At 45.3% G+C, this 22852-nt stretch overlaps 2 protein-coding genes across 11 annotated transcripts in view; one reads left to right on the top strand and one right to left on the bottom strand.

Annotated features, from left to right (window-relative positions):
• DCAF5 (DDB1 and CUL4 associated factor 5) overlaps positions 1 to 335 on the bottom strand; it is a 75067-nt gene extending 74732 nt beyond the window's left edge. Inside the window, exon 1 of the mRNA XM_042791279.1 lies at positions 107 to 335. Coding sequence (XP_042647213.1) covers positions 107 to 320 — 214 coding nt within the window. The 5' untranslated portion in view covers positions 321 to 335. The remainder of the gene's footprint in view (positions 1 to 106) is intronic.
• Positions 141 to 22595, top strand: EXD2 (exonuclease 3'-5' domain containing 2). 10 transcript variants are annotated; one of them, XM_042791287.1, is made up of 10 exons: positions 141 to 231; positions 1286 to 1412; positions 12229 to 12370; positions 13266 to 13522; positions 14568 to 14694; positions 16016 to 16338; positions 18489 to 18595; positions 18813 to 18948; positions 19701 to 20057; positions 21255 to 22595. In XM_042791287.1, the coding sequence occupies exons 2-10, from the start codon at positions 1306 to 1308 to the stop codon at positions 21469 to 21471; spliced, it is 1773 nt and encodes a 590-aa protein (XP_042647221.1). In that variant the 5' UTR covers positions 141 to 231; positions 1286 to 1305; the 3' UTR covers positions 21472 to 22595. The 10 variants fall into 10 exon arrangements, with proteins under 10 accessions (XP_042647221.1, XP_032840521.2, XP_042647217.1 ...); XM_032984630.2 differs by lacking the exon at positions 141 to 231 and having other exon boundaries at positions 1332 to 1412; positions 11962 to 12370; XM_042791283.1 differs by lacking the exons at positions 141 to 231; positions 1286 to 1412 and adding an exon at positions 10358 to 10668 and having other exon boundaries at positions 11962 to 12370.
• The last annotated feature ends 257 nt before the right edge of the window (positions 22596 to 22852 follow it).

Below are 22852 nucleotides of genomic sequence, written 5' to 3'. Positions count from 1 at the left end.
CCCCTCCCCCCGGGCCGCGAGGGAGGAGGAGGAGGAGGAGGAGGAAGATGCTTTCTGGGGAGGGGGTGGCGGGAGGGGGGCGAGGGACGGGGAGCGTTCGCTTTACCTGAGACCAGCCACTGGCCTCCATTGTTGGAGAATTCAATGGCATTGACACAGCCGAAGTGGCCCAGGAGGTCCTTCTTGTAGAGGTTCCTGCAGCCCCGCAGGCGTCTCCGCTGGAAGTCCTGGGTGAGCAGGGGGTCCCCCTCCAAGCCCCGCTGGGACAGGAACCCCACCACCGACCGCATGCTGCCCCCCCGGCCGCCTCTCCTCTTCATGCTGCCGCCTGCGCCGCTCCCCGCCGCTCCTTCCCCCACCGCCCCTTCCCCCGCCGCCGCCTCCCCTCCCCCGCTTCCCCCCTTGTTATGGTTATGATGATTTTTTTTCTTTAGCCAGCCATGGCAGAGAGGTGTTAGACACTCCGCCGCTTCCTGATCCCGCTGGCTCCTCCCCACTCTCCCCTCAGCAGCTGATCCTCAGCTGCAGCCCGCGCCTCCCCGGCCCGGCTCTTAACGCCGCGCCGCCGCTTTTTAACTCGCTCCTGCAACGGCGCCCGGGCGGCGGGGGGGGGGGGGGGACGGGACGGACGGACGGACGGACACACGGATAAATTCGCCGCTCCGAGGACCTGCGGGAGGACGTTCCCCGTCGCCGTTGTTGGTTGCCGGCTGGGCAGCCCGGCCCTGCCCGGCTGAGGGGGCTGGGTGGCGGCGGGCGGGGCGGCCGCTACGAGCGAGGGTCGGTGGCGGCGGATGGGGCAGGGACCTCTCCGGAGCGGCGGCCCGGCCTGGGCTGTGGGGGGGCAGCCCCGCGGACAACGCGCCGGAGAGAGGATGAGGGAGAACGTACCCCCAGCGCTGCACGGCTTGCCGTGGAGTCGGTCCTCTGTAAATCCTGAGTGATTTCTGTGGGGTTTCCAAAAATTACGCCTCTAGGGTTTTGTTGATTTGTTCTTAAAGGTAGTTTTTTACAGGGCGCTCTGAGGTTTTAGTACTTGTTCTCTCCTGCTCCTACCCAAGCAGCAATGAAAATAGGAGGGTTGTCCCTCCTCAAGTAAGTAGACATCTCTGAAGCCCCAGAAGACTGTTGGAAATACAGGCAAATCTTCTTCTTTTAACCTTCAGTATCAGAACCCTAAAAAACAGCCAGCTAAGCAGGTGGAACTCCTCTGTGTTGCCCTTCACTGCTTTACAACACCGTAACCTCTGTGTTTGTGGGGAAAAATACCTTTCGTCTTTCACAGGATCCTGCCCCTCGCAGGTAATGGCTATTCAACAGGAGTGTCTTTCGGGGAGTAACACCTGCGAGGCACAGCACAGAGCCCCCAGTCCCACCCTGCAGCGTCTGACCACATGCTCCCTGCACACCAGGTGAGTAGTCCCAGACCTGCAGCTTGAAATTTTCAGGTCTGTATTTCCCCACAGGCGCAGGTGAGCTGACACCAGTGCCTGATTTTCAGAAGGTGAGGAATTAGCCTGATAGTCCTGGCCTTCTTTGTGTGGACCTGTACCTGCTGGGAATTAGGAGTCTCCAAACTTTAAAACAAACCAAAAGAACCCTTAGTGACATCAACTGTGATATGGCAGCATGTCTGAATTCTGTTAGACTCCTGCCATGTTCCACTGACAGATTTTCAGCAGAAATTGAAATTATTTCATTATAGAAAGTCAGTTAAGTGCTTTGGGGTTCTTTTTGGTTAATATTATAAAAAGAACATGAAATCCTATAAACCGTGCTTTTTAGTTGACACAATCACTTTTTAACATATAAGAAAATAAACTTTTCCTTCTGATCGGAAAAAAAAAAGTAAGAAAATGCATAAAAAATATAAAACATTTATTGCATTTCAGCTTCTTATATTTTTTTTTCTATATAAGATATCAGTAAGTATAAACATCAGAACTTAATTATGGGTATAATGATAACTTGAGAGGAATATCCAGACACACCCTGTTAACTGCTTTCTGTTAGAATGATAATTAACAATGTTAATATCACAGTGAAAACAACAGTTAGCCTCCTGTGCATTTCAGCTGTATGAAGCATTTTTTTTTCTAGTTACTGTTGTTGATAGCCAACTATTGCTATGTAACATGTCTATCAAGCCTCAGTATAGAGAAGCAAAGACCCTGTCCATCATGATTAGTGTTTATTACCTTTGCTTCAGACACAGGTAAATTGCACTGGTATAAATCATATTTTATAGCTCTTTTGCTTGTATGCCATGAAATTCTGCAGCATTACAATTATATCAGAAGCTGTTACTCACTTCTGAATTCCCAACACAGGCAAGTGCATTACATTTTTTTACCTATAGACTCTAAACTGATTCCATCAGTTTGTATTACATTCTCTCCTCAATAATTTTCATACAGCTTGCATTACTATATGATCTGAGAGCCTTCCAGAAATACATTACGAAATTACATAATCATAGACTGGTTTGGGTTTGAAGGGACCTTAAAGATCACCTTCCACTAGACCAGGTTGCTCAAAGCCTCATCCAACCTGGCCTTGAACACTGTAGCTGTCACTTTTGTCACATGTGGTTCATTTTTTCCTATTTCCTAAAGTATTGTTTGGGCTGGATATCTTTGGTTTCTGTATTGAAATAAGTAGGTGTAGGAGCCTTCCATTTGAAATACAATGCAAGAACATCTCTGGCGTTTTTTCTCCATGATCTGGATCCAGTCTCTAGGAAAGCTGTGTGCTTACATGGACAAATAGAAGTAAAATTATTTTCTAAACACCCAGTGCTAGGATTTTCAGAAAGATTTAACTGAGTTGTTTTTTTTTAATCACATTTGTAAGGAGTCAGAAGGTATCATGTTGTCAGAATTTGAAAGAAAAATAATAGAAGACTGCCAATCTGTTTTGCTAAATGCAATATTCTCTCGTGACCATAGAGGTTAAAAAAAAAAGTATTGGTGAGCAAGTCTTTTCACTCTCTGATTCCTTTTTCTGAAATAATTTAGGATATAACACCTAAGGAAATTATCATGACCTATACTGGTAACATTTTCCTTTGAAAATAACATCTTGCTGTGTTAATAATGCTAGAGTGCTATAACCTCTTTAAAACACATACGCTGTTGGCCTGAGTCATGCTGAAGTAGCATCAGTGAACCACCTTTTTCTACTTTAATAGGAACCTTCTGTAACTTGGAGTGGAACTGAGGTATGGACAGTACTTAGTCAAACATACTGTACTTCATCAAGTTACTATTCTGTTGGACACTGCTGAGGCTGTCTGAATGTCACAGACCGAACTGGATCGATCGTGGCCAGACTCAATGGGCAGAGTTAAGACAGTGTCTGTACATACTGCTTGAGCAGCTTTATTCTGTAAGATGTTTATAGTCTCCTCCGTGCCTCAAAAGCATCGTGAAATAAAGCACAAAACATGTTCTGATTGGAATTTCAAGTGGGCAAGAGAAGGGAAGAATCCACTGGAAAGGAAATGGGAGATAATGAACAGAGTGGTGACTTTCTGTAGATGCTCTTGGAAATGAAGATGAGTAAATAATGTTTGATGCAATATGGAAGAGGGAACTAGTAGAATGCTTCAAATAGAAAAGTGGTGCAGTTACAGTAATGGTCTATGTAAACAATTTTGGGTTGCGGTTTCCGAGTTGCTAATTCCAGGGCTGTGCACAGTCCAGTCTCCCAGCAGTATTAAATTGATCTGGATCAGGTATGGCCATGGTGTCACATTGCTCTCATATTAGCTCCTGCCTATGCTATAGAGTTTTTGTTCTGACTCTGGAAGGACTGACAATAGCAGGTCTGGTTTTAATGTCTGCTGGTACAAAATGATCCCTTCAGTATTTTTTTCTGAACAAATCTGTATTGGCAGGATGAGTTAAATTGTATGAGTGGTTTCCATTTGATGGCTGTGGTTTATTTGATCATTAATAGGAAACCTACAGACAGCTTTATTGTCAGATCATGACATTTAAGGCAGTTGATGACTGATGTGCTACGAGCTGTGTTGGTTAATGCTGGTGGGAAAGATACTGTGGCAGTCTAGGTATGGAAGCAAGAGACCTAAACAAGGGTTTTAGTTGCATGGATGGTTCAAAGGACTTTGTCTCAGAGATGCCCTATAGAAGCAGTCTAAAATTTAGGTGTACCCTTGTTCTAGGATCTACAAAGAGGTGTCAGTCAGAGCTGAAGGTTGATATACAAGCTTGAGTGGCAGGTAGAGGGATGATGTTATCCACAGATACACATAAAGATAATAAGAGGGCTTTCAGAGGGGAGAAAGAACCATGTTCTATCTCTGCTGGGCTTTAACTTCCTGCTAGTCAGGCACAGAAGAGAGAAAGAGGCTATGATTTGAGTTCAGAGAGAGGGAGGTAGCTCTGGGAAAGGAGTAGATCTGTAAATCATCTGCAGAGAGATGTTAGTTGTATTTGTATTTCTGATGAGATAACTTGGAGATAATGTGGGAGGATAAAAGGAGAATACAAGGATACAGCTCCAAGAGTCTGTCAAAGAACATTTGGAAGGAAGGCTTCAATATGTAAAAAGAAAAGATGTTGAGTGAAGCATTGTTGATTGTGTCAGGTCAGAGAGGATGAGGTTTAAATACGCTTTTTTGAGCTCTGTCGAACCTTTAAATGGCTTCAGTTAATCCAGAGTGGAAATGGAAAAGTTTGGACACTGATGGTTAGATGTCTATGGAGTGAGTCTAGAAGTGAAAGAGAGAGAGAGCAGTTATTAGGGAAGTGGGGCTGAGTCAAGGCTTTTGTTCAATTGTTTATTTATACCATTTTTTTATTTTTGAGGGTAAATGGAAGCAAAAGGAAGGTAACCCAAGAAGACTGTAACGTTTTAGCCATGTCATTTTTAAAAAAATAATTTTGCTTGTGGAATTTGTTCCCTCTAGTGGAAATTAGATGGCTTCTGGGCTTTTATCCTTTTGCTTACTAATTGCATGGACCAGAAAGGTGGGAAGGACAAGCATCGATCTCCCAAGTGTCTCCCCTTGGGGCTGTTCAGTTAAAGATGTAGCCTTAACATGCAGCTGAGCCAATCTAATGACTTGTGGCCCCTGAAAGGTGGCTTTATTTTTCATGGCTGTGTGTTCTGTCCCTTTCTTTGTGCTGATGCTGCTACTCATTGGACCTGTTTGCTGTTTTACTGAGTTCATTTGTCTCATGGAAATGTGTCAATGACTGGCAAAATGGGCACACAAGTCAGGAGTGCCCAGCTGGGAGCAGAGTTTTGTGAGATGGGGGATGTCACCTTCTTAGCAGCCATGAACTGTGAGGCCAACTCAGTGTGCCTTCTGGGACTGAGGCCACTGGGATAAGATAGGCAGCTCTTCAAGAAATGGCATTGTGAAATTCCTCTCTATTCCTACATAAGCAATGAAAGAGTTGGCAATTAACAAAGAAATATGTTGATGATGATCAGTGTTAATACCCTTCATCCTCATGGGATCAGTCTGGCAGCTCATACCTCTGAGAGCAGTTTTTTCACATTCTTTGTAAAATCTGCAAACTCTGGCAGATCCCTTCAGTGATTTACCACTGATTCATCTTTTGGCTTGGGATGTTTCCACTGAGATCTGGCTCTATGGTGAGCTAGTTAAAGGAGTTAATCCAGAAGAAGATTGTATTTTTTTTTTCTCTGTGCTAGCTTTCTGCTCACTAAATTCCTTGAATCAAACTGGAACCAGTGTTTGCAGAAGTGAGGCAGTAGAATGCCTACAGATGGAGGGGAAAGCAGAATTGCCTCTTAACAGGAGCTAAACCTTCTAACCACCTGGTTGCTGTGTGAAAATCCACATTTAAGATGTGGCTTCCCAGCTGATTGAAACTGATCTCACTCAGACTGTTTGATGAAAGAAGGTGTTCTACTGCCTCCCTGGTATCAGCCATGTTAAAACAAACCCTGCTTAAAATGGCTTGCTCAATATGTGGTCATGGGATTACTAGCATTGACATGAGGAAGATAAATCCCATTAGGAGTTGAAATGTGAGTTTGGCTTTCTCCTGTAGCTTGGGATGGGGCCCCAAATAGAGTGTTATTAATGAGCTAGTAGGGACTACATGCAGCTCTCTGCTCATTGTCTGCTAACAGCAATTTAAGTCTTGACTGGAGCCTCTTTCCTTTCGTATTCCACAATCATTGATTTTTCTTTTGAACACTGACTCATTTACCCTAGTCTTCTCCCTGCTAAAGGATGAGCTAATGTGATTATAAAAATAATTTTTTTTCTATGATCAGCAGAACAAGTGAAGCCTGGTTTCCTATGGTCTTGTCCTGATGTAGCACTGCTGTGTGGATTCTCATATGTATATTAAGCAGTGCCTGCACATGCTTGCCATTTTAGCAGTAGCAGCTTTGTTAGGATCTATTTCATTGGTTTAGCTTTGCGTTTCACATAAGTTACCTTTGTACAAATTTAGATGGAATGGGCAATGGCTTAAACATGATTTTTGGCAAGGAAAGGTGGGGAAGAAAGGGGACCTGTAGGCAGAAACACCAACAGACAGTGTAATTGCATGAGCCTCCTTTCCTTAGGAAATCAGGATAAAAGCTACTCTTTCAACAGGGACCTCTGCAGAGATCTGGGATCAGGCTACAAACTGAAAGAAAAGTAAATCTTGCTGCTTACCATGTGAAGGCTTCCAGTTACCTGCCTGTAACAGATTTCTGATAAGTAAGGCTAAGCCAGCAGTTGGTGATTACTCCCTTGGTTACCTTCTCATCTTTAGCAACATCCCCATTAGGCTTTGGGAACTTGTTTTGGTTTGTTGTTTTTTTTTTGTGTTTTTTTTTTTTTGTTGTTGTTTGTTTGTTTTTTTGTTTTTGCCAGAGTGCACTCATGCATCAGTTGCTTTCAATTATTTTTAATTTAACCTTTATACTTTAATAAATGGCTATGTAGGTAAGACAAGCTGTTAAAGAGACTTGTAGCTTAGAGGACTCTGTTTATGTCAGTGATGCCATGAAAAATAAAGGCTTTAAATGCAGCCAAGGATACAGTCCTGTTACTGTAGAAAAACTACACTCGGGGGTACCATTACATAGCATCTTCTCTGTGAGACTTACACTGTGTAATAAACGCTGGGGTATTTTATGGTTTTCCTCTTTTGTAACTTTACACTTAAGCTCCTATTACCTTAGAAACTAAACCAATTTGTAAAAGGAAAACCTGGCCTATTTCAGATTTCTGGATGGATGCCGGTTAATTTCAAATGGGTCCATCTATGAACAAACTTTGCAGGTTTGTTCAGATTTGGTCACTATTCTGAGTTCTCTTAAGAATGTCTTGCCTACCCCATAGCGGGCAGCTGGATCCTGGAACCCAGCCACATCTGCTTCTTGGGTCTCCTTCCAGTCACTTGGGCCTTGAAAGAAGTCTATCATGTCCCCAGATGTAAACTTTTTTCCTTGAACTAATTTATAGCTGGACTGGTTTCCTGATTCTCCAGCTCTGTCATTACAGAAATGCTGGTGCTGGAGCAAGGAGTGAGCAGTCAATCTGGTTGGACAGGAAGTGTGGGACTACCTTTCCCGAGTGGCCATCCAGGTTTATGCTAAATTACAATGGCCATGGAGAAAGCATTATATGGGGAGGGAGTGTGAAGGGAAGAGGGAGGAAGAGAAGGGGGGAGAACGTGCCCATCTGACTGTGGGAATGCTGTTATAGTCAAACCCTTCCAGCTTTTTCTCCTGAGCATGCATGTGATGCCCTTTTCTCCTGAGCGTGAGTCATGTGAATAGTTTTGGAGTTGTGCTGGCTCCTGCTCAGTGACCTTCATTTCAGCTGGTCAGCTGTACATGCTGCATCGCATCACAGGGGATGGATGGAGAAGCTGTGGCTGGGCTGTGACTGTAAGGGAGGTGCAGACCTTCCCTGTAGAGGAGAATGAACCAGGGACAAGACATGTGAGTTACTGCAGTGTGTGAGATTGCAGTGCTGTTTAACCCAGAGTGGATAAATACAAAAATGGATAACAATTTCTTCACTGTATAGTAAGATTGAGGGTCTTCGCAGAAAGACTCATTATACAGAAGCTGTAACTCATGGGTATAAAGCACTTGTATGTTCAAAATACAGACACTAGGCAATGGAAAACAAACTTAACTGATGTGATCCCACCACCAGTGAGACCTAACATGATTGCACCATCTTACCTTAGAGTAGGTCTGTAGAACAAGCAGCTGTTTAAGCTTTAATGGCTTGGTCATCTTATTTCTGATAGAGAGAGGGCCTTATTTGCTCCAAGAAGTGTTGTTCTGGAAACCAGCTGTGTTCCTGGTTTGCTATTGGTTTGTCCCTACCTCATTCCTGAGTTTGAAAAAAAGAAGTTGGGGAAAAAAAGTGATCAGTCACCTACAGACAGGAAAAACATTGCTTCTATAGAGATTTTCCCTGATGACAGCCATTAGCTGCTTTATAGCACCCCTTGGACAATCTGCTAAATGCCAAGTCTCTGCTAGGGAGATCCTCCTACCCTGATGATTACAAGTGGCAAAGTTAAAACAAATTGAAATTTGATGCTGATTGTCAAAGCAATTTAAAGCTATATTTCCAGTGGTTTCAGTGTCTTCTTCAAACAGATGCAGATAGTTGGGACTCTTAACAGCACAAAAATTAGGAAATACTGGAAAATGGCAAAGGAATTGGAAGAAATTGGGTGCTCAGATCTCTTCCAGTTGCAATGAAATTTGGGCTGGAAACTGCTTTTTGACAATCTTGGCCTTCAGGCTTGGCAATGCCCTGAATGCGGCAGCTGGCTGTATACTCGTTGTCTGTGTGTTGCGGTGTCACGGTTCTATTGTTCATACTTTTTCCCCACACATGAGCTCTGCCATAATTATTCCTCTGTTAAACTCTTAATCCTTTCCACTTGATTTTCCCCTTTTTGTTTTGAAGCTGAGAATTCCAATTTGTTACTTTGGAGGTGGCTATGATTTGTTTCTTAATCTTCCAGTTGGCCTTTGTTATTTACCTTCCGTTCTCCCCGCTGTCTCTGTTCCCTGGCTCCTGCTTTGCTTCCCCAGCACAGATGCTCTCACTGCCCTGTGGGGCTCCCGCTCCTGTCTGAGGGGGTGGGCAACCCTGCTGCCAGCCCCACAGGACTTCATTATGGAATCACAGACTGGTTTGGGTTGGAAGGGACGCTAAAGATCATCTAGTTCCAACCTCCCTACCATGGGACTTTGTTTTGCCCAGCTACTTCATGGTGTTCTCTGGGTGTAGGTGGCTTCCACAACCCAAGCTACAGCTTGCTTATCAAATCTTCCTAATTGCAAACAAGAAGCCTCTCTTTTCACATCACAAATCTTCTAAAAAGAGCTCGTTTTTCTGTATTTTTATTAATATTTGTGTGCTGGGTTTGTATGAGTGGTGGGGTTTTTGGTAGCAGGGGAATGGGCTACAGTGATGGCCTCCTGTGAGAAGCTTCTTGCAGCTCCCCCAGCTCCAAGTCAGACCCACCTCTGGCCAGGGCTGAGCCAATTAGTGATGGTGGCTGCGCCTCTGTGATAACGTATTTAAGATGGGGAACCTGGGAGGAAGGATCGCAAGGGGGAAATCTACGTGAACACCAAGGTCAGTGGAAGAAAGGAGGAGGAGGAAGCAGAGGAGGTGTGCTGGGGCAGCCTGTGGTGAGAGGGCAGGGCTGCCCGCCCTGCCACCCACGGAGGTTCACAGTGGTGCAGAGGCTGAGCAGTGGCCTGTGGAGGACCCCGTGATGGTGCAGGTGATTACACCCAAAGAAGGCTGGGACTCTGTGGGAAGAAGCTCCCGCTGCAGTCGTTCAGCACTGGGAGGACTGTGACACACGGGGATGACCCATGGTGGAGCAGCCTGGGAAAGACTCGCGTCCCGAGAAAGTTTGTGGAGGACTGTCTCCTGGGAGAGGGATGCCACGCTGGAGCAGGGGAAGAATACAATGAGACCTCCCCCTGAGGAGGAAGAAGTGCAGGGATTGCCTTTAAACCTCATCCCCTGAGCCGCTGGGGGGGAGCTAGAGAAAGCTGTGCCCAGGGAGAAGGGAGGGGTGGGAGGGGAAGGTGTTTGTAAGATGTGATAATGCTTCTCACTGTCCTACTATCTGTTAAGTGTTGTTGTTAGTGTCTGAATTAATTATTTTCTTCCTCTACTGAGTCTGCCTTTTGCCTGTTGATGGGTGAGTCACACCTCCCTGTCCTTATCTTGATTCCTGAGCCTTGTGCTTTTTCTCCTTCCCAGGAGGGAAAGGAGGGGAGAGGGATGAGCCAGCAGCTGCACGGTGGTCCATTACCCTCCGAGCTCAAACCACGACAAGGTGATACCACAGTATTGTCCCTGAGGTGGCATCTCCCAGCTGAAGGCAGTCCCTGTTTAGGGACTCCGCCGTGGCCACCACAACCCCGCCAACCCCCGCTGCCCCCCAGCAGAGTGCCCGAGCTCCCGGCCGGGTCCTGCCGCACCGGGAGCGCCGACGCAGCCACACGACCGGGAACCGGAGTGACCGAGGTGGCGGGACGCGCCTTCCGCGGCGGAGGCGGGCATGGCCGCCCGGCGCCCCGCCTCAGCTGCCGTACAACATGGCGGCGCCCACCGGCCCGCTCGCAGCAGCGCCGGGAAAGAGGAAGCGTCCCCCGCTGTTAAGCCTCTCGGTGGGCGCGGCGGCCATGCCGTGTCGGGGCGGGGGGGGGGGGGTTCCCGCTGACGGAGACAACCGTTCCGCGGAGACGCAGGTAGCGGGTGGGCGCCCCGGCGGGCCGCCCGTGGGCAGAGGCCGCTGAGCGCGACCCGGGGGCGGGCGGCGCCGGTAGCTGCCCCGGCTGCGCGGGGCGGTGGGGACCCGCGGCCTCCCCGGCCGGGCCCGCCGCGCCTCCCGCCGGCTCGCGGGGCCAACACCCAGGCCTCTTCCCGGTACAGCCCGGACCGAGCCTCCGACGAGCGGCGCTTTCCCCCTTCGCCCCGCTGCTGAGGGGAGCTGTGGCCGCTCTCCGGGCGGCTGGGGGGCCTGCGGCGGCCGAGGCCCCGCATTCCCAGCCTATCCCCGGCGCTGCCCCCGGGGCCGCTTCCCGGGGCGGGGCGGGGGCGGATGGGCTGTGGGGGCTTCACCTGCCGGGGCGGGGGGGATCCCAGGGCCGCGGCCCGCACCTGCCCCTCTGCCGTCCCCGCTTCCCCGAGAGGTAGCAGCAGGGGGCCCGGGGGCAGAGGCCAGCGGCGGGGGTGGCCCGCCTTACTTTCGGTCTTCTCACTCGGTCTAAGAAGCGAGAGTAAATGACAGGCCACCTCAAGGAGCCTCGGGGCTGTAGCAGCACCCACGGCACAGCTGCTGCACCTGTCGAAGACCTTTAAAAATAACGCGGTGAGATGGGGATGCAGAGGCAGGATTGATTTCAGTTTACTGAGGGGGACCTGAGCTTTTGTATCATAGAGGGAAAGCTATGCTGTAGATAGATGCTGCTTCTTTAGGGCTTTTCAATGCCCGAAGAGCCATTTGACCTTACTGTAAATGTAATGGACAATGCCTTCCATTTACTAGTGCATGAATGGACATGCTTATTCTGCAGTAATTTCATCTTGTCCTTGTTTAGGTTGATCTGGTTCCAAACTGAACTAAAGGATGTTGATAATAACCCTGACTGGTTTATTTTTGGACTATCAGAGTTTTTGGAAGCATCCAGTTGCACCAGTATAAATCAGTGGATTCCCTGTAAGGTTTTTGGTGGTGTCATCAACAGCAGCATTCAGTCTCCTGTCACTGCCCAACCCACCACTGCAGCAGTCTGTCCCCTGACCCCCAGTCTGTCAAAGTGGGACACAGTCCTTTTTCTGTCAGGATCGCGAGTTGTGGCTATGATACCTTGTTATGATACCAGTGGGTGTATTTAATACCTCTAAATGCATTTCATTAAGTTGTCTTTAATTTCCACCTCTCTCATTTTTCTTTGCAGGCCATGATAAAATCCTACAATGCCGTTTTGAGTGGGTGAAGTGAAGGGGGGAAAAGGGGAATAAAAAAAAATGCCCAAGCAAACAGCAGTGACGATTACTTTGGCGACCCTGCTGGGTGTTGCAGTGGGGGGCCTGGTTTTGTGGAAAGCAACCCAGCGTCGGAAAGGAAAAGCATGCTGTAGTAGTCAGCGAGAGGAAGCAGTTGTAAACTCAGGAGATGAGAAACTGATTAAGGCAGAGGATAAGGAGGTGCTTTCCTTCTTCAGATCTCCCACCTTTGCCTGGGTAGAGAGGACCCCTGGTGCAGACATAGTGATAGTTTCAGAGCAGGAGGAGTGGGATCGTGTTGAACCTCTGCTGAAGAAAGACCTGGAGAAGTGGCCAGTGCTTGGAATTGATTGTGAGTGGGTGAGTGATCAGGAATTGCCTCTCCTTTAGATTGTAACTAGCAATGGGAAATCACTGAGGGTGGAGTAATTCCTTTGCTTAAATGGATACAACAGGACTGTTGAAAATTGCCTGTGTGATTATCTGTCATAATAGCAGTGAAGTAGCTGCTAATTTTGATTGTTCTCATGTTTAAGTGTGCTAACTGTAAGTTTTTAATTCACTAGTACTCATTTACTGAACTGTGATAAATCGACTATACTAAAGGTAGGGATAATTGGATGGCTAAATATAGCATTATGTGTTTTGTATAATATTTCTTTAAAGGTGATTTATTAGAAGTAGCTTAGGTTTACGCTATTTTAAATCCATCTATATACTTAAGAAAGAATTTATTAAGAACAATAAATCCAAAAAGGAGGATAATACTGGTAAGTAGACATAACTCACTTGGACTACCAGAAAGCAAAGTTCCTCTTTGGCTTGTACATTTGCCTGTGTGAACTCTCAAAAGAGGCTTTGAGTCATTTATAAAGCCTGTATTTGCCATTATTTTGGCTGGAAATTTATTCACCCCACAGTCATTAGTACAAGCCACAGTTAAATAAAGTGTTAGTAACCCACTACATAAATGTTTATGGCATTGTGCTGTTGTGGATTAAGAAATGTGTCTGATTTCTTTCACCAGCTCAGGTATGAGGAGGAAGGGTGAAAGGAGGAAAGTTTCTTTTGTAGGAGTGTGGCAAGAAGTAGCTTGGGGACAGTAATACTGTGAAACAGATCACATAATTTGCAGTAAAATTTCAGAGATGTAACAATACTTGACTGAATAAACTGGCCTTTCTTGCAATTTGTTCCAGCTCCTGTATTGCTCATGGTAGTGTAACCCAGACTCTGATTTTTGTCTTTATTTTAGGTATCTGTAGAGGGAAAAGCAAATCCTGTATCCCTCCTACAGATGGCTTCTTCCAGTGGCCTCTGCACTCTTGTTCGGTTGCCCAGGCTTGTTGCCAGTGGACAGACTATTCCACAAACCCTGTTGGACATCATGGCAGATAGTGCTGTGTTGAAAGTTGGGGTAGGATGCTGGGAAGATGCTTGCAAATTACTTCATGATTATGGTCTTCCAGTCAAAGGGAGTGTGGATCTCCGGTATTTAGCCATGAGACAGCGGTGAGTGTCTGGAGACAGAGGGAGCTCTGTTTGAGGCATCATTTGAGCTGGAAATATTTTTAAAGTAATATGCAGATGTTGAAGGATACCAGTCAGGTAGGCCTGGAGTTCTCCAAGTGGTTTTAGAGGATGGACGTTGACAGTGGCAGCCCAAGAACGTGTCATGCTTCTATTCTGTGCTCTTAATGGAAATGAAATCTCCCTGAAGATTGGCTAATTGTGTCTATTAGTCTTAGGCAGTACCCTTATGGACTTTTCTGAGTATCATGCTTCAGCTTTTAAGAAGTCGAGGCACAGTGATGTAGTGCAGTGAGAGTGATCACTCAGTCAATAGATGTTTGAATACACTGCCTATAAATATGGGGTAAATATACCAGGGGCATGTAAGTGGAACTGTTGGATTACAGGATTTAATGAAAAATGGCTACATAAACCAGCTCTAATTTTCTCTTTTAGTAACAGTGCTTCAATTGAAATGTTAAAATTATGATGCCATCTTTTGATCCTTCATTCTTCCTAAAATAAAATGTTTTACTTGGGAATATTCTCCACATATAGTATATATATGCCTGGGTGTGTTGTTAGTGATCTGGAGCATGGGTTTGCTGACCTGATGGTGTCATTTCAGGACTGAGGATGGACTTCCCGTCTCTAGTGGCTAGGATTCCTCAGGGTCATTCCTGGCTCTCATGCTCCTCATGAATCCCTGGAGCAGGCGGTCCATCGCTCTATGGTAGACCTCTTTAGTTCAGAAGTGGGTAGTTCAGAGCCAAACACTTTATCCTTAAATGTTACCAACTCCCAGCCTTACCTGTTTTACATATCGCAACCACTGGATAATTACGAAATCAAGAAAGGACATTTTAGTGGAGGGGAGGGAAAGGGCCTGTAGAGCTGACAGGCACCTGCGTGCTGTTTAAGTGAGAGTCGTGCATCAAGTGCATTATGATCTGGCAGGCTGAGGGTGTATGAGGCCATCTGAATTTGCATGGGTGTATAGTTTCGTTTTTAATATATTTGTTTCATTTTCTTTATTAAACTGAAGGAAGGATCTACTTCACAACTGCCTTAGCCTTAAGTCTTTAGCTGAAAAAGTCCTGAACTGCCCGCTTGACAAGTCTCCTCATGTGCGTTGCAGCAACTGGGAGGCAGAAGAACTGACACAGGATCAGGTGTGTCTTCAACTTAGTGTTTTGGGAGGAAAAGCAGCCTTCTTAGTAGAGAAGAGGCATTACAACAGGGAGGTCTGAACCTTCTTTAAGTTCTGCCTCAAAACCTTATGGGTGGCAGTGATCTGAAGTTAATTTCAGACTCTGTGCCTGCATTTTCCTCCTTTTCCATGAAGATAATCTTATACTGTTCTCCCTGGATTCTTGACCCTTGTTTCCCTTTAGTCCTGAAAGATCTATAAGGCAAGATCCCTTTAAGAAGTATTTGTGCACCCAGACCTCACCTTTTCATTATTTTCTTTCTTCCGATCTATAGCAGCATCGTGGTTTAAACCCGGCTGGCAGCCAAACATCATTTGGCTCATAGGTTGAGATAAAAACAGTTTAATAATTGAAATAGAATAAACCAACCATAATAATAGAAATTACAGACAGGTAATGCACAGTGCAGTTACTCACCACCCACCGACTGATACCCAGCCCGTTCCCGGCCAGCGATCCCGAAAAACCAAGACCCTGCAATGGCAATCCCGTAAGCAAGAGAGAACGCCCTCCTTCCCGGCCACCCCTCCTTTATATACTGAGCATGACGTTCCATGATATGGAATATTTCATTGGCCAGTTTGGGTCCGATGCTCTGGCTGTTCTCCCTCCCAGCTTCTTGTGCACTTGCGCACAGGGCAGGACATGGGGAGTTGGAGAGTCCTTGATCTCTTCGCAACAGCTGAAAGCATAGGTGTATGGTCAGCATTCTTATCATATCAAATCCCATACAGAATCCAAAACACAGCACTATTCTAGCTACTAAGAAGAATAATTAACTTTTTCCCAGCCAAAACCAGGACAAGCAGTCAGTGCAATATTAGAGAAAGGCCATGGAAACCTTGTTCACCATCTTTAGACCATTATGGTTTCCCCGATTGCTCCCTTTCTTTAGTCATGCTGTAACTGCCTACAAAATCAGTGACCAGTAGAGGGAGTGACAGGATAAGTAACCACACTGAGTATTCCTTGACAGTATGTCAAAAGGGAACTTTTTATTAGGGAGGGCTTGGTGGGGCAGGAGGTTTAAAGCCTGACTGACCTGAATTTTCTTGTCCCTTGCAGTTCTTGGGTGCACCCATGTGTATTTCAAGTCTGACTGACCCTAAAAATGTGGGGTGTGGTGCCACTATGAAAGTGTCACCCAACTGTCAGAACTGTGCACAAACTTAAAAAGGAAATAAATCCGGCTCTGGCTTTACTGTACCAAATGTTAAAGACTGATAATATTTGGGAGTGTTTGCTGTTTTTTCAGTATCTTGATGTCTGTGCTTTTCTGCAGGTTCTCTATGCTGCTAGGGATGCCCAGGTCTCGGTGGCTCTGTTCCTCCATTTGCTGGGATTTGCCAGTCTCCCTGCTGTATCTGAAGGTGAAAACTCTGTCGCTGCTTGGGAAAAAGCACTGGGTAAATGCCGGGGCTTGGTGGATATCCCATTTAGGGGAAGAAGGAGAAGCACGGGAGAGGAGAAGAGTGGAGAGGGATGCTCCCCTCAGAAAACAAAGAATCGGAAATCATCAGTGAATGGCCAGCCCTCTGGCAGTCAGCAAGTGAGAGATCCTCGGAGGCAGAAGCGAAAGCCTCTGGGCGTGGGATATTCTGCACGGTAAGCCTATGAGCACCTTTTGCTCTTTGTATCACAGGTGGAAGACTTTGAATGATGCCACATGCTCTATTAATTGAACAAAGTGGATAATACGAGCCTGGGAAGGAACCACAGGACCTAACAGTCATGGGAGCCAGATCCTGTCTTTCTTTTCCTCAGTTCCCTCTAGGTGGTTTTGAAAGCAGGGACAGCACTTGCATCTGTACTAGGTCATGAGCAGGTTATGGGGTTGTCTTGAGCTTTTGCTCTTCTGTAGAGGGGTTAGCTGGAGGGCAGAGTCCCAACAGCAGGAGGCTGTTGGCTGTCTGGGTGGCATTTACTACCCAAACTGCTGTGCCCTGTCTTTCCTCCAGGGAGAAGGTGGAAACTGCATAGAGCTTGTCCTTTCAGCAGGATCTGTCCCCTGGGCTGCTGTTGGTACTGTGCTGGCCCAGGTCACTGCAGGCACAGAGACGTCAGGGTACTGAACAGAGCTGAAGGCTAAGGTTAGGAGGGGTGAGACACCTTATGTGAGGTGTCGGAGGGCACAGGAAGGAACAGCTTGTGGCAGCATCAAAAGCACTGCACATCTGTGTTGGCCAGGGAGAGAAAGGAGGGAATGGTATGACTTCGGCCTTGCAGAGGCAGATGTTGCTGGCTTCAGGATCCCTAATCTAATAAAGTTTATCACTGGATTTGGAACTAAAATTGTCTGTAATTACCATTTGGAAAGAAAACCAGTCATTTTAGTATTTGTTTTCTCCTTTTTAAGCTTATTGGATTGGCAATGGAGACATTTTAATGTAGTCAATAATATTGATTTCATTAGCAGTCATTAACGATATTGTATTGTACACCCCAAGTCCCTACAGATTTTTATTTCTTTGTTTGTTGAAGCCTGTGTCATACAAAACAGAGGGAATGCACTTCATGGGAGGATTCAAATTTAAACAAAATTACATTCCAAGCTAAATTGAGATCTCCCCATGTTTTTTTATTTATTGTTTGTAACCATGCTTGACTTCATGAGAGATCTGTAGACCCACTGGTTTTTACAGTATCTCCAGCAGTGTGGCTCTGGTCTAAAATAAGTGTAGATGTGATTTCAAAAGTTCTTTTCTACTCTTCCTTTCTATACTCCTGTTTAGTGTTAATGTTTATTCATTTAGATTTGGAAAAAAATCAGCTGAACTGCTGATGCTCAGTGGAAGGAGACCTCCAGTTATTATTATTTTTCATTGTTTTTGTCTCCCCACGGACCTCAGAAGAAATCCTTTTGTCAGATTACATAACCTATGAATCAACCTTTTTAGCTGGTAGAGCACTGCTGAGAACTTACTTTTATGATCTCATGTGATTTATATGGAGAGAAGAAAGGGAATTTTTCCACAGTGAATTGTGACATGTCTGTATCCCTGGCCAGTTCCTCCCAGGTGCTCCCTGAGCACTCTTCAGTTTTGTTTGAAGGAGGTTGGCAGAGTAAGGAAGAGTTTTCTGCAAAACAGAGCCTTTCCACACATAGCCACAAACCACCAGAGACTGCTCAAGCAGGACTTTTTGCCACAGACCCAGGTTAGGTGCCTGTGTTTCAGAGGGCCTCAGCTCAGCTTCATGGAGTTTGGGTTCCCAGTGCTGCAAGAGCCTTTTTGGAGCATTTCTCTTGGATGAATGAAGAAACTTCTGTTCACACAGTGTTTTAGAAAAGTCATCTTAGTAAGACATTAAAATACAGGCTTAGGCAGCTGATCCTTGAAACTGACTTCCCTGTAAGTTGACACTCTCTTTTAGCTTATTGTCCTTCTTGACTTCAATTCTCTTGTTTTCTGATGTAAGGTTTTGGGTTTTGTTTTTTGGTTTGTTTTTTTTTTTTTTTTTAATGCTGTCAGCATTGATGGCATCTTTTGAAAACTGGGATTCAGAGTTGCAATGCTATTAGCAGCAGGAGAACAAAGATACATTAGAGTCAGTTGGTGAACCCCAGGTAAGTTTTTAGATGTTCTTCTTCCCTTAGCAGCGGCCTGTGCAGTGCTCAGCAGCCTTAACTGTGTGTTTAGGGGCACTCCTGTCATTTGCTGGAGGCTACATGATTTGCAGTATGGAACACATGGCTAGAGAGCTCTGTTTTTTTGGCATGCTGTTATAGTTGCTCTAATGCTGCCCTTGCTTCTTAGAAAATCTCCGCTGTATGACAACTGCTTCCTGCATGCACCAGATGGACAGCCCCTGTGCACTTGTGATCGCAAGAAGGCTCAGTGGTATCTGGACAAGGGGATTGGAGGTGAGCATACCAATTTTCCTGTTGGTATTTGAAATACAGTTTATCTATTTTTTTGCTTTGTTTCTTAGATAACTGGGCATGATTTTTTTATATATCCTTGCCTACTGAAAATACTGTTGTGTATTCACTTGGAAGACTCCTATGTTTTAGCATCGTTATTTTAGCTTTCAAATACAAATTTGTCTTGAATATTCTCTGTTTGCTTTTACCTGCTCAGAGCTTGTTAGCACAGACCCATTTGTTGTGAAGCTGCGGTTTGAGCCTTCAGGACGTCCTGAGTCTCAAGTTGATTATTATCTGACAGTGAAAGAGAACCTGTGTGTTGTATGTGGCAAGCGAGAATCCTATATCAGGTGAGTTGTTTAGTGGGATAGAAGGAAGATGCGTCTTTTAAAACAGGACTGAGTTCTGCATCTAGTTTGGCATCTAGAAGCTTGGTTAGTGGCCTGAAACATCATGCTTGTTCACATCCTGGATGGGCTATCACTATTTGAATGCTCTGTAGTCGTATGTCTGGGTAAGTTTGACAATGAACAGGCCAGCCTTTCCTCTTACAGAGGCAGGAGGTATCGGTCCTTGGAGAGAAAGCATATGGAACGTGTATGTGCTGCAGTTTGAATGGCAGGGGGCAGCAGTATGCTGATGCACACTGTTCTCATGGCATCCCTGTCTGAAAATAGCTGTACTATTCCTTCTGCTACTTAATGCATATATTTTTGAAAGCTTTAGGTGAGCCTGAAGCCTGTGAGGTCACAAAGGGTAAGATTTTTGTCTTTGCAGCTGCTACTGTTTAGCTGACAGGTATGCATGCATAGTGCAGTGCCTTTTTTTTTTTTTTTTCACAGTATCAATCACTTTTCTTTTTTAATTGAAAATGATGACTTTTTGGAAGGGGAAAAAAAAATAAATGCAGAAAACCTATGGAGGCAAGTACAAATAAAAAGAAGCTGCAGAACCTGTTGCTGTGCTGGAGGTCGTGACCCTGGTGATCTTTGTTTTCCTGGACTTTTAGTATTAGCTGACCATTTGTGGTCCAGGAAGAGGAGGAACTGAGGAGTAGCAGCTCCAGGCAAATGTAATGAGCTGGCTGGTTTGTATTCCCTAGGAAGAACATTGTTCCTCATGAATACCGAAGACACTTCCCCATCCAGATGAAGGACCACAACTCCCATGATGTGCTCCTACTCTGCACGTCCTGCCATGCCGTCTCCAATTACTATGACAACCATCTCAAGCAGCAGCTGGCTGAGGAGTTCGGTGCCCCCATCGGCTCCGAGGAAGGCGTGCGGCTGCTGGAGGACCCTCTGCGCAGACAAGTGCGCTCGGGGGCCCGAGCCCTGCTGAATGCAGACAGCCTGCCTGACCCCCGAAGGGCAGAACTTCTGCAAAGCATTAAGGACTTCTTTAACACAGAGGCGGTCACCCCAGAGATGCTCCAGGAAGCAGCTGATCTGGAAACCAGGTATAAGAAGCCCATCAGTAGATGTAACATTTTAGTCATTTATGTTGGCACGTAAGTTTAACAAAAAGTTGTCTACACACAGAGCCTTGGGTAAATATTGCTGCAGCAAAATAAAAGAAAATCCAGCAGGATTTGCAGAGCTGAGGATCACACATGCTGACTTCTGCCCATGCCCCCAAGCTTTTTAATGAAAATAAGGCAAAACCCATTGCTGTTCTCCTTGCAGTAGTGATGTATCTTCCCTGAAATAGTGGTGTCAAGTTAAGGAGTGTCTGAATTTGAGACTAGTAGGAGTTGATCTGCCCAGGAAAAATGAGCCTTTTAGAGGCTCATTTATTTTATTATGTGAGTATAACTTTATCACTTGTATAAGCCTGCAGAGTCTGGATTTATAATACTTTGCTACATTTAACTAGAAAGCAAAGATAGGAAGAAGATAATTTTTTGTGCTGTAGCCTAAGGCTCTAAGCAGGCAAGCACACTGCATTTCTTACTGTGTTTTTGGTTTTGTTTACTCCCCTTTCCCCTTAAAGCAGCAGTGGTCTGTGAACTGCAGCTCTTGTTTCTTCACCTCTTTCCCTTTCTCTCCCAGCAATCTCCTTCTGTTCTTGTTCTCCATCTTCCCCTCCAATATTTTGTACTTTTTTTGAAGGACAGATCAGGGAGGGAGACTAAAGGACAATCATATCAGAAGTCTCCCTCCTCCTCTTTCTTGAAAGCCTTCACAAATATCTTTTCTTAACTAGTATCTGGTCTCTGCATGCAGTCGGTATTTTCTCCTTGTTATGTTCACTGTTATTTGTAATGTGCCACTGTTATAACTCAGAACCTATCCAGGCAGGGAGTTCAGTGGCCAGATCAAGACTCTGGAGCATCATACAGTTCTTGCCTTGAGAAATTTGCAGTCTGTTTCCTGAGGAGCTTGAAATGGACCTTGAGAGCTTTGTGTTTAATATGGTTATAGCAGAAGGACACATTCTCAGTTCAAAGAAACCAGCTTCCCAGTGTAACAGTGTTCCAAAAAGCAGTCTGGCATTGAAGCAAAGCTTAAAACTCTCCCTCTTGCATAACTTACCATGCATCTGTAATTAAACTCCACAGCTGAATGTATCTTCAGTGTCTTGCTGTTCACTGGAGACAGGTCTAGAGTCTGACAGTGAGCTTGTGTGAAAATAAACTCTGCTTGTGTCCTGGCAGGATCTGCAATGAGAGCTACATGCCACATGGACTGAAGGTGGTGCAGTGTTTTGCTAAAGGAGGCCTGCGATCCCTTATGCAGTTGGAGAGACGCTGGCGGCAGCATTTCTTGGACAGCATGCAGCCCAAGCACCTCCCAGAGCAATGGTCAGTGGACCATAACCACATGAAGCTGATCCGAAAGTATGGGGAGGATCTTCACATCGAGCTGTCATGAAACTAACTTCCTGGACTCGAGAGAGTGTCTAATGGACATATGTAACTGAAGGTGGAAGGACTGTTTTCATTTCTATGTCTCCACTAACGTCTGGGCCTGTGTTTGCAAACAGGCAGCAGTGGATCAGCCAGATTTGGCATTTTAAAGAGTTAAATGCGTTGACTCGGATTTTCAGGTGGTTTGGAATTTTTAGTCCTAGTCTGTCACTGACTAGTTCAGTGCAAGAGTGACACGCTAAGGGAACTTGTTTTCTTAAAGCGACTATGGAAAATTATTTTCTGCCCCCCAGGATGTCTGATGCCTCCAGACCATTTCTCTTGACACAGAGCACAATATAGGAACGTTTCCAGGTTTTCTGGCAGACATATTTGCACCCTTGGCTGCACCTTGAGAGTCTCCTGATAGAAGTCTTTCTTTGCTTTCAGTGCACTTGTACTCATACAATTTCTTCTCAGAGAAGACTCCCTGCCAGAGAGAGATTGGTTGTTTGGAAGCAGCAAAGAAACCTTTTTTTTTTTTCAGATTCTGACCTGTATTGGCATTGCAGATAGGCCTCAGTGAGTTTCCTGGTGGCAGGTGCCTGATGAGAATTGACACTTCGACAGCATGGAAGCACCCATGTTAAGTCTTCTCTTAAACAGATTTCAGCAACATACAGCCTATAAAAAAGGGTTCTTACCTAATTCCACTTGTTTATTATGAATAGCTCTTGGTGGGTACCTTTTCATATCATAATGAAATAAGGTCAGGTGTCTTAAAAGGGATGAGAGGAAACAAATGTCATTTCAAGACCAGCATCTTTTAAGAGGTCAGACCATGTGTGGCAGAAAACTGGAAAATCTGGTGTTCTGTTCCTGGATTTGATGCTTTTGGTGGTGAGCAGGTCATACTCTCTCCATGCCTGTTTCCCTGCCTCTAAAAGGGGACTAATAATACTCAACTATCTCACAAGGGCATTGTGAGGCTTAATTAATTAATGTTTTTGTAAAATGCTTTGAAAATACAAGATAGTGTGTGCTAATTATTTCTGTTGTTTTTTAAAATGTGCTGCTGTCTGGCTTTCCTAAATATTAATGTTTTTTGCCTGGTGCTAGACCTTAGTTAAATATAACTTTTTAAAAATACATACCTCTTTCTGTGAAATCTCTTTTGATGATTTTGATTGCCTGAGATGAGTGTGCTTCTCCTGAATGATGAAGATATGCTTAACTTTTGTAGGTCTGTGTAAAGAAGTTTCAGTAAAACTCTTATCATGCTTCACACTACTGCATATAGCACAGTTGACCCATATTTTATTACAACATTTAGGCAGAATCCTGGACCTGCTGTGATCATGGCTGAAACTCCCTTATCAGATAATTCAAGAAATTTCACAGGCCAG

The sequence above is a fragment of the Tyto alba genome, unplaced genomic scaffold, assembly GCF_018691265.1.
Source record: "Tyto alba isolate M040663 unplaced genomic scaffold, T.alba_DEE_v4.0 Super-Scaffold_18, whole genome shotgun sequence".
Classification (NCBI taxonomy): domain Eukaryota; kingdom Metazoa; phylum Chordata; class Aves; order Strigiformes; family Tytonidae; genus Tyto; species Tyto alba.
The sequence above is the reverse complement of the archived record's forward strand: the minus strand, read 5'-3'. Positions and strand labels throughout refer to the sequence as shown.

Coding starts and splice junctions, on each gene's coding strand:
- EXD2 (XM_032984630.2), top strand. CDS start 12,032: ATGCCCAAGCAAACAGCAGTGACGATTACTTTGGCGACCCTGCTGGGT. Junction 13,523..14,567: donor TATTTAGCCATGAGACAGCG/GTGAGTGTCTGG, acceptor ATTAAACTGAAG/GAAGGATCTACTTCACAACT. Junction 18,596..18,812: donor TCTGGACAAGGGGATTGGAG/GTGAGCATACCA, acceptor TTACCTGCTCAG/AGCTTGTTAGCACAGACCCA.